The sequence below is a fragment of the Nanorana parkeri genome, unplaced genomic scaffold, assembly GCF_000935625.1.
Source record: "Nanorana parkeri isolate BGI_ZX_2015 unplaced genomic scaffold, ASM93562v1 scaffold347, whole genome shotgun sequence".
Classification (NCBI taxonomy): Eukaryota; Metazoa; Chordata; class Amphibia; order Anura; family Dicroglossidae; genus Nanorana; species Nanorana parkeri.
The window spans coordinates 810,923-821,934 of record NW_017306615.1 but is presented as its reverse complement, the minus strand read 5'-3'; the positions used below and the strand labels follow the sequence as shown (position 1 = coordinate 821,934).

The window sequence follows — 11,012 nt, the reverse complement described above, 5'->3', positions numbered from 1 at the left end:
GGGGGGGGCAGGGACTAGGCTCATGGTATACTGCTCACCATTCCTTGTGTAATGAGCCACTGGTCTATGGGCTCCAAGGTTGAGCTGCCAGCTCTCCCTCTCCTCTGGATGAAACCCAGACCGTTCAGAGCACAGAGAAGGAAAGGGACAGCAGAGAAACAGAGAAACATTAAAAACAATAAATTGCTTTACCTTGTGGCAGGAAGCCTCTAGAAGCAAGCACTCCTAAAAGAACTACAACTCTCAGTATGCCCAACCAGCTATGAGGCCCTATTGCTACAAGCCTGGATTGTAATACCGGTATCAAGATATAAGTTCACAGCTCCTGGGTTCCCAACTCCTCCCAGAACACCCATTCATTATGCTCTGCTTTGTTTCCAGCTCCTCCCAGTGCACCCATTCATTATGCTCTGCTTCTGGGTTTCTAGCTCCTCCCAGTGCACCCATTTATTATGCTCTGCTTCTGGGTTCCCAGCTCCTCCCATTCATTATGTGCTGCTTCTGGGTTCCCAGCTCCTCCCAGTGCACCCATTCATTATGCCCCGCTTCTGGGTTCCCAGCTCCTCCCATTCATTATGATCTGCTTCTGGGTTCCCAACTTATTATATATTATAGACAGAGTAAGGTGTTTGCAAGGTCTCTGTGAGACTTTGCTTACTGTGATGTACTGGGTGGCGTCCTCTACAGCTGGCCATACGGCTCAAACATCAGCTGACTTCTGCAGAATCAGATGAAATTCAAGCTGTGGGTAGCCCTGTCGGCACCACCCAGTTTGACAAAAGTCGCTTTGAATCAACTTTTTTTTTTAAGGAACCAGGTGGAAAATCATCTGCCGAACAGCGCCTGTATCCAATCAGACAGACACTGTTCAGGTATTCAGCAGCCGAGGGTGCAAAGGCTGCTGAATGCTATAGCCTGCAGCGGGGATGCACGGATAGGGCAATCTAATGATTTTTAATGTTTAACCCCCGAAATCTAACAGTATATGGCTAGCATTACTCAGCCAGAATGGTAACTCTCCAGCATCCACCCAACACAGAATGATCAGTCTTGGTAGCCCAGAGCAAACCAGCAATCAGCTGAAGATATAGAATTATCAATAGTACACAGTGAATACAGCATGGCCTGAGAGATCAGAGTACACTGTCACACCGGCCTCATTATCACAGAACACATGAATCATAGACGGTGGATTTTGTACTATGGGGAGTATTTGCATGAGTAACACTTTCACTTTGCTGTAAACATTTGTAATGAATAGGAAGTGTCAAAAAGGTGCCACTTAGTGGTGACGAGCAGTACTGCAGGCCTTAGGGCCCGTTCACACATACAGCGGTGACCTGCCTTTTTCTGCACTGGATCAAAGCAGGTCACTGCTTGGACACATAGAAAACCATTGTTTCCTATGTGCCCTGTTCAAACTACAAAGCTGGTGTGAGGCGCGGTGCACTTTTCTGCAGCATAACGGATGGCACAGGAGGTCACCGCGCTGCTGTGCTGAGAACTTGAATTAGCCGCATAGTAAAATGCTTAATTTTACCATGGAGCAAATGTGAACGAGCCCTCATCCATTTCCCATCATCAGACGTGTTGGAGCAGGCAAGTCAAACTGAGCTGAAGGAACAGGGCTACTTACCCCTCCTGTGTTCTGCTGCCGGACATCCAGAGCCGACGCCAGCCCTCCGAGAGCTTGAGGGTCTTCGTACGTAACACTGCCACAGAGAGAGAAAAAAAAAATTGGAGGAGTCCATAAAAACTCTACAAGTCACAGTCTATAACAGAGGTGTATAACAGGGTCTCTAACAACTCCGGCCATCCAGCTGTTGTGGAACTACACGTCCCATGAGGCACTGCAAGACTGACAGTTACCGGCATGACTCCCAGAGGCATGTTGGGGTTTGTAGTTAAAGCACAGCTGAAGGGCCAGAGCTACCCAACCCTGGCCTACCATTATGGGTCAGACTGAAGCTAATAACTTGATCCTATTGGATACAAATGGTTTCCTCATTATATACCCAATGATTATAACGGAGGGGGCTTTGACCCGTTATAGAAGGAAGACTTTATTGGGGTTGTTTTTTAGCTCTCTTTTGAATGCGTCTTTTAATTCTACAGGAGCTCGTACATACGCATACACATGCAGAATCAAATACATACATGCAATGGGTTGAACTTGATGGACCTGTGTCTTTATTCAACCACAAATACTGTGTAACTATGTAATAGTCTTGTTGTGCGTTTGTGTATTGTGTATTTGTATGAAGCCAAATAACGTACAGACACACCTCACTTAACGACAGAGTTCCGTTCCGTGAACTGGTCACTAAGTGAGGAATAGAGCTAATCAGCTCTACTATACAGTGTATGACTTAGGTTTGCATACTGCAAATACCAATGTACAGTTCGGTAGTAAATACTGGCTGACCAACAGCGGGAACAAGACAGACTGAGAAAGGATGATGTGAGATGAGCTTGGCCCAAGTTCTCCTGTAGTGTACAATACCATCTGGTCAGAGGGCTGGTTTTAAGTCCAAACGGTCGCTAAACAGGTAGGTTGTTAAGTGAGGAGAAGCTGTATTTAAAGCCCAACACCAACCAATTTTCTTTTGGGAAGACTAAACATCTCTGTACATTTTTTTTTTGTTTGTTTACGACCCCTTTGGGAAAATGTCATCCCATTTCCTGTCCATGTCAGAGCAGGACAATAATAAAATAAATAAATCAGGGGAGAGGTTTTCGCTGGGATAGGAAGACACAGACAGTAAAAATAACCAGAGAGAAGATGTAACCCTTCTCCATGTTGCTGATGAGTTTTGTTGCCGTCCGTGTCCCCGAGACCACTCAAAATATTGCAGTCACACATGTTCCCGGGTAAGACCTGAATGAATGGGGTGCCGTAGTAACTGCCAGCAGGTTGACTCGTATTTGGAAGTGTGCATAGAAATTGCTAGACTCGTGTGGGTATTATTCTCTTGGTGTTTCTCATCCAACAGTAGCTATGTAATGTGAATGTGTGTGATTTGGCTAATGGGTAGGCAGCCTCCACAATCCAAAAGACCTCCACAGTATCCTTGGCTCCAAAGTGAACACAATAGATATAGGTATTGAAGCGCCGCACCATTTAAAATCAAACAGATAAAACGTTCTTCTATTAGGTTCAGGGTCAATGAGAGGAAAGAAAAATATAATTTAAAGGAAAGAAGGTCAGAGAGGAAAAAAAAACACGCTTACTTTTTCCGCTGATCAGCCAGGGAGTTGGTTCTCGTCTGTGCAAACATATCAAAGTCATCCCTTGGATTGGTGGCTGGGACGGGATTGGTGGCTGGGAGGGTACTAAGTGTAGAGGTCACGGTATTCGTACCCATATCTGGAACACAAAACACAGTTACCGATAAAATTAGCTGCCCATCGGGTCACATTTAGCAAAGCTCTGTAACAGTAGAAAAGTTTGTTTATGACCCCTGTGCCTGCAATCCTGGACAGCCAACTATGACAGCTTTGCAAACATCTGACAGATGTAACATGTTATTTGTCCCTTTGGGTTGGATAATAACAAAGGGCAGATATCGCTATCCGCTTTCTGGTATACTCCTCATGGAAGATAAATGCCAGATAGGGATGCACCGATACCGATACGAGTATCGGTGCCGATGCCGAGTATTTGGGCGAGTACTCGTACTCGCCCAAATGCTCCGATGCCTAGCCCGATACTTCCGGTATCAGGAAACCGGGCAGCGAGTCATTACACGCTGCCCGGCTTCCTGATTGGCCGGGAAGCCGTCTCCATGCTCCCTCGTCCCTTGTGGAGCCAACTTCCCGGCCAATCAGGAAGCCGGGCATCGTGTAATGACGCGGCGTCTGGCTTTCTGATTGATGAGGGAGCATGGAGCCGGCTTCCCGGCCAATCAGGAAGCCGGTTGCCGCGTCATTACACGACGCACGGCTTCCTGATTGGCCAGAAAGATGCCTCCATGCTTTCTCGTCACCTAGTGAGGAGAAGCATGGAGACGGCTTCCCGGCTAATTAGGAAGCCAGGTGGTGAGTCATTACACGCCGCCTGGCTTTCTTAATGGGACTTTCGGTATCGGTATTCGGTATCAGCGAGTACCGAAAATAATTATTGGTACTCGTACTCGATATAAAAAAAAACGGTGTCGGTGCTTTCCCTAATGCCAGAGCAAATAGCCATCTGGGTGTAAGCTCTAACAGCAAGCAAGTGCACAGGCTTGCAGGCCTGCATAAGAGATACTACACATATTGTAATAGAATGGTTTAGGATGTATTACTAGTAAATAATTACCAAGCCCACCGAGTTGGGTGGTTAGTGATGCTGGGGCCGTGTTGCCCACCATTGGACTGACCACAGCTGGTGACCCTGGGCCGAGGTCTATAAGGTTGTCCTCGGTGACCTCACTCAGGACCTGTGACATCAAAGAAAAAGCAGGTTTATAGATTGGAAAACATAACATTTATGTGAAGTGATGATAAAGATATGTTAGTCATTTTAACAAATGCGTATGTAAACACAACCATACCCGCAGAGAAACACAGATGCACCATGCACCCTTTAAGTACCGCTGAGCAGTGGATCATGATTTGGCTGTGCTGCCGCTGCCAGCGATTCAGTTCTATGGCACACCAGGGCACCGCCGCCATAGCTGTGTGTGTGCTAGATGGAACTATGATAAAGGAAATCTGTACAGAGCAAAATCTGGATTCTGCCATTGATGAGATTCTTTCAGTTGTCTGGCTTTCAGACTTTCAGACTCTCGAAGAGCCTGCCTTCTGAACTACAACTCAATGTCTGAACAATGTTACATCATCTTTGGAAGCAATGCATGATGGGAGGTGTAGTCTCGAGAAATGGAGATTGTATCACATCAAGCAGTAGGGAAAGCGACGCAAAGCACACTGGGGATCCAGGAAGATGATGGAAGTGATGGGCAGATAGAAGGCGGCGCTCACTACATCAAAGGGATTTTTTCAAGTAAACTTTGTATGATCAGAAATAACTCTACTATGTATTCCTATTACAATGCCGATGTTATAACAGGAGAGGATGCGCTGGGACTTTACAACTCCTTTAAGACTTTCAACAGGGTGGGCTGTGGGCGATCATCAGAGGTGTCGGTCGGCAGAGGGGGGATTGCACCAGCATTTTGAATGTAAAGTAATGCAGACAGGCCCGGATTTCCGTCGGGGGGGCGTATTATGGAACCTGGCCTTGGGGCGGCAGGTGGAGTAAATCCGGCCCTGAATGCAGATCTGGTGCGGAGGTTCTCACACTCTCCAAATGGAGCATTAACAGTTTAAAAATGTAAAAACCTTAAAATACTAAAATCACATTGACCCAAATGTATTATAGTGTTTCTAAACACACACCTGGGATACCCATCTATTTATAGTACAGCACAGATGATCCAAAAGGCTTACCCCATTAGTGTTCTGTGCAGTGCGGCCTGTTCTGTAGCGTTCAAACCTATAAAAATAGAACAGTATTGGTCGAGAGAACAACACATAGCAGTCACTAGACTGTGATGAGAAAGGAGCCATGGCCAATCACCAGGCCTGAACAACGTCACATGTAGGAAGGGAGCAGATTATTTACTCTGTGTAAGCTCCAAGACAGACAGAGAGTTAATACAGGAATCAGACCCATGGTGACAGGGGCAGCTGGGGAGAGTAGCGAAGGTGAGTACCAGGGGGTGGAAGGGTGCCCATACAGGGGCAAGGGGGCATTTTCACTTAAATACCGCCCCCCTCCGCAGCAGAATGGAGAGGAAAGCCCAGCCAAAGCATAAAGCCACAACCTGGAGCTTAGACAGGGAGAACGACTCCTTCCCCACCCCATGTGACAGTGCAGGATAACCGAGTAGCTAAATGCAAGGGTTACATGACCAGCCCTGATTTCCCGTGTCCTAAAGCAGAACCCGGGGAAATCAATACTGCAAGGGTTAAGTGTTCGTTTTGTCTAGGGACCTAAAAAAAAAAAAGGTATACTCATCCGAACCGCAATCCCGGCTTGCTCTTAAACCAGTCTCCCCAGCCTCGCTCCCCCTCCGCTCCAGCAGTGTAAGGTCCTGTGAGTCATCACATTCTATACAGTGTATAGGAAGGGAGGATGCTGAGGGACCGGCTAGAGGGAGCGGTCTAGGAGCCAGCTGGAATTGTGGTTTGGGTGAGTAGATCTCTGTTATTTTAGCTCCCAAGACACAACGAGCACTTAACCCTTGCAGTGCGGGGTAGCCCCAATGCAAGGGTTATGATTTGATTTGCCTGGAGTTCTACTTTCCGCAGCTAGGGGAAGAAGCTGGTATTTTCAGCAGCAAGCCATGTGTATTAAAGAGAAATGAGGCTCGTGTAATTACAAAATGGACAGCATTCCCACATACGACCCATAGGGGGTGCCAACACTCACCTCTCATATCTGAGGAAGACATTGTTCAAGTCATCGTTCACATGGAGCAGCTCCTCGGTTACTTCCTCATTGGACACTCGGGAGATCAGTTCCACAATCCTTTGCTGCATTGCCCTGCAGGTCCTGTTTAGGTCCTATACAAAGCAATAGACTGCTGTTAGCTCCATCGAGGGATCCAGATAATACGTATCTGCTTGGTTACATAGAGAACTTTCCTAAATCCCGGCTTCTGTACAGGTTGGAATTGCGCATTCACTAGCTGACCTTGAATTACGTTACAGTAATTTAAAAAAAAAAGTTTAACGATTAAATCGAGAAATTATTCTTTAATTTCCGCAGCCCTAAATTACACAATTAGATTCCGTTTTGTAGCACCTTTCCCAGTATCTCACCGAAGACAACATACAAAACAGTGCACGGGATGGCTAAAACTGTTCCTTCAGCTCTGTGCAAAGTTCAGGGAAAAGCAGAGAGTCAATCACATAACAGGAAAGTGAGATTCTGTTCCCAAAGGAGGAAAAACACCCACAGCAACATCTGAATATTTTTGGCAATTTTAGAAAATCATAGCTTGCTGCAGCTTGAAACAGGAAGGTCATTTTAATAACACAACTCTCAAAATGACGTGTTTGCCTAATTGTTTGTGAAAGTGGCGTTTTCCTTTAAGGTCTAGACTGGCCACCTTCCCGATCCCTTCATTAGGACACCCAACAGCACCAGCTTTACCTGTAGCAGTTCCAGATCTGATGCATCCTCCTGGCCCGGGGTCATCTCTGTTAGCATCTCAGACATGACTTTAGTGTTTCCACGTACTATATCGAGTTCACTCCTCAGACGGCCGATCTACACAGCAAAACAAGCATAAGGAGCACAGGTCATGTGACTGTAAAACCCTGCAACCAGAGTGACAAAAAGGTTCAAAATCTCGCCTTGCAGGACTGGTCTGGTGGCTTCAATTCCCATCTGCACAAAGCAAGGATGCTGTTCAAAAATAAACCTTCTGCATTGGTTACTGTAATGCGGTCCGGCTGCGAATACAGTAATAAATATGCTGCAGCAAGGGTTGAAACACCCTATGCTGGCAGCACGTTACAGAGTCACGCACAAGCTGATCCGGGTCCGACGCGCCCCCCTGCACACTGCTCTGATAAACAGCGTTGTGTATTGAGCATGATTGGAGCAGTGTGCGGGGGGGTGTGACTGAGCGCTGGCACCCTGAACCACTGCATTATGCGTAAGAGCAACAGTCCGACTCTTCAACGTGGAGCATATTTGTTACTGTTAGGGATGCACCGATCGGTGCTCATGCCGAGTATTTGGGCGAGTACGCAAACTCGTCCAAATGCTCCGATGCCTAGTCCGATACTTCCAGTATCAGGAAGCCGGGCAGCACATCATTACACGCTGCCCGGCTTTCTGATTGGCCGGGAAGCCGGGTCCATGCTCCCTCATCACTTGTGACTAGAGAGCATGGAGCCGGCTTCCCGGCCAATCAGGAATGATTGGTCGGGAAGCTGGCCAATCAGGAAGCCGGGCGCCATGTAATGACGCGGCGCCTGGCTTCCCTATTGGTCGGGAAGCTGGCTTCACGCTCTCTCTCCACCTCATGATGGAGCATGGAGCCGACTTCCCCGCCAATCAGGAAGCCAAGCGCCGCGTCATTACACGGCGCCGGCTTCCTGATTAGACAGAAAGCCGGCTCCATGCTTCTCGTCACCTAGTGACAAGAAGCATGGGGACGGCTTCACTGCTAATCAGGAAGCCGGGTGGCGAGTCATTACACGCCGCCTGGCTTCCTTAATGGGACTTCCGGTACTCGGTATTCGGTATCAGCGAGTACCAAAATTAAAACTAAAAAAACGGTACTCGTTCTCGATACCGAAATATCCGTGCATCCCTAGTTACTGTATACCCACCCTGAGTATAGAGTATACAGTAATAAATACAGTGGGTTCAATGGTTGCAGGCTCATTTTGTGTCAATACATTCCAGCCATACATGACATTTTTGGTTTAGGCTCACTGAGGGTGCAACCTACCCAAAAGGTAAAATATAATTTTCCATTTTTCTTGTACACCTGGCTGCACCAATGTAACCAAATGTGAGAAAATGCCAGACAAGTGCCCCCTGGCTCTTAGCAATGTCCATTGTAGTTCTCATTGTCAAACAAACTGTGTAATAAGGCTGCATAAGGTGAGCAATAAGGCCTATAAATAAACAAGGTCCGTAGCCGTCTACACATGCATCTCGGTTTAACGGTCAAGAAGTATTACTGTACCTGCTCAGAGTTGGCAGTAATTGGTCCTCCCACATTCGGTGGTGGTCCTGCCGGGGGGGTGTATGGTGACGGAGAGGAGGGAATGGTGGAGAAGGTTCCAGTGTCGGCCCGCTGTTGGGTCTGAGAAGTATGCATGTTCATAGCTGGATCCACTTCTGGAACACTCTGTCAAAAGCAATGATATTCCATGACACACATCTCCCCAAAACACCCTGCTTGGGCCAAAGTAACACTAAGCATTTTGCTAGGGATCATTGTTCGTTCTCGGACAGAGGACACAAAATAGAGCACCAATCATACAGTATGCCTTAAGGAATCCAGATAGCACCTTGTAAAAGCAGTAATGATATCATCAATCATCATGCGGTATATAGCCTGTGCAGAAAGCAGGCCCCACCCAATACAGGAAACTACAGGAGGGGCGGAGACAAGACCAGTCACCCTGCACAAGGAGCGAGAGCAGCAGTGACCGGTCTTTATTACAGGAGGGGGCGGAGACCAGACCAGTCACCCTGCACAAGGAGCGAGAGCAGCAGTGACCGGTCTTTATTACAGGAGGGGACAGAGACGAGACCAGTCACCCTGTACAAGGGGAGTAGCAGCAGTGACCGGTCTTTATTACAGGAAGCTGCACAGATCTGGAAGAAATATACAAAGTTGGCTTTACTGCTCTTTTGGGTCAGAGGCGTACATGTACTAATGTCCTCTTGTGATCCAAAGTCAGAATAATGCAACTGCATGCAATTTGCTGACAGTGCAGGGCTGATCCATGATATTGACAGCTGGCTCTACCTCTCTAGATCCAGAGCCAGCTGTGCCTGCCCACTCTCCTGTCTGTTCCTCCAATGAGCGCTGGAGGTACAGAGAGGGGAAGGGGGAACCCCTGTGGGGGGGCGCTGGCTGGCAGTCATTGTTCTCTGCAGGGAGAAGACCGTGAGCTGTCCGTGATCACTCAGCTCTCGATCTAGAGACCCAGCGCGCGACAGCTGCAGCATCACCCTGGGGCTCCAAGTATTGGGAAGAGTAGGTTTTACTTCTCCTTTAAATGGCAAGGTGTAAAATGTGTATGCAATTTTCTATGCTCCTCGGCTCCATCTAATGGTGGGAATGCCAAAGTTGAGGTTGTAAAATCCTCAGCCGAACAGTGACTGCAGCCAATAAGCTGCAGTCACTGTTCGGGTATTCTGCAGCGGCATACCCACCTCTGTCAGAATACAATTGCCCAACTAGGGGATTCCCCCATCCAGGCTGTTAACAGCGTATGGCCAGCTGATACAGGTGCCTATATTTGCTGTGGCCCGGTACTGCTTAAAGGAGAAGTATGAGGTGAGTGCTTTTCACTCACCTCATAGTTCTAGCCGACCTGTGACAATGAGACTGTCACAGGTCGGCTCAGTAGATCGGGAGGTGAGCAAACACATACTGGCGTTCGCTCACCTCTCGATCCTGTCACGGCTCTCTGCCGTGACAGAGGGAGGGGCTGGATTCCCCTCTCCCCGCTCCGATCTGCCAGCGCTGACTGGCGGAACGGACGGGGGAGGGGGCGGGTACAGCTGGCTCTGCCTCTAGATAGGCAGAACCAGCTGTCACTCACGCAGCTGGGCGGATCCCGTCGTCTACGTCGGGATCCGCTCCGGCTGCGGCGTCTCAGTATACCGCGAGCAGTAGCTCGCGGTATACTGAGCTTAGGGTAACGGGAGGACGCTAGTTTGTGTCCTCCCGTTACCCTAAGGAGAACCCTGACCCCATAGTTCTCCTTTAACCAAAACCCAGCCGGCCATTTTGCTGAAAATCAGTGCTTCTGCAAGCGTGTGCGCTGCAGGAAGGGGAAGAAGCTGCTTTGCGCACACCGCACTACTTCCTATTCTGCTGACAAGCTGCATTTTTTTCCTCTGGATTCTCAATATCAATATACATCATCCCGCGAGTATTACCTCATCCCACAAAATGGCCACCATCAATAACGTCCACATAACCAGAGCACTTAAAACATTAGGTAAGAAGGATGGAATTTCATTAAGATATGAATATTAGATATATATTACAGATATTAACCTTCATGAGAAGGTGAGAGGCGTTCTATATTGTCGTTTCCAAAGTCCTAGAAGTTCACTTCGGAAGCCTCGCGTTCCGCCTGCACTTAGTAGCGTTAATAATGCAGAGCACGCAATAAAAGAGAAAAGCTGTAACTGAGTTTGAGCTTCTCAGATGAATTATTTATCGGAGTCAGAGCTTGCTTTCTTCAGCAGACGCTGGCCGGGGCACAAGGACGGGCTGCGGAGGGTGTAACTGTTCAGGGTCCATGAGGTCATGGGT

General features: G+C 48.0%; 1 protein-coding gene across 5 annotated transcripts in view; it reads right to left on the bottom strand.

The window, feature by feature from the left end:
* TOM1L2 (target of myb1 like 2 membrane trafficking protein) overlaps positions 1-11,012 on the bottom strand; it is a 45,891-nt gene that overhangs the window by 11,923 nt on the left and 22,956 nt on the right. For 2 of the 5 annotated variants that reach the window (XM_018558581.1, XM_018558583.1), the window contains 8 exons: positions 7,145-7,261; positions 6,419-6,552; positions 5,434-5,479; positions 4,301-4,421; positions 3,232-3,367; positions 1,633-1,712; positions 1,486-1,504; positions 39-102 (listed from right to left, as the gene is read on the bottom strand). In XM_018558581.1, the coding sequence (XP_018414083.1) occupies positions 39-102; positions 1,486-1,504; positions 1,633-1,712; positions 3,232-3,367; positions 4,301-4,421; positions 5,434-5,479; positions 6,419-6,552; positions 7,145-7,261 (717 nt within the window). Of the gene's footprint in view, positions 1-38; positions 103-1,485; positions 1,505-1,632; positions 1,713-3,231; positions 3,368-4,300; positions 4,422-5,433; positions 5,480-6,418; positions 6,553-7,144; positions 7,262-8,696; positions 8,862-11,012 lie in introns of all 5 variants that reach the window. The other 3 variants (XM_018558578.1, XM_018558580.1, XM_018558582.1) reach the window with 2 other exon arrangements.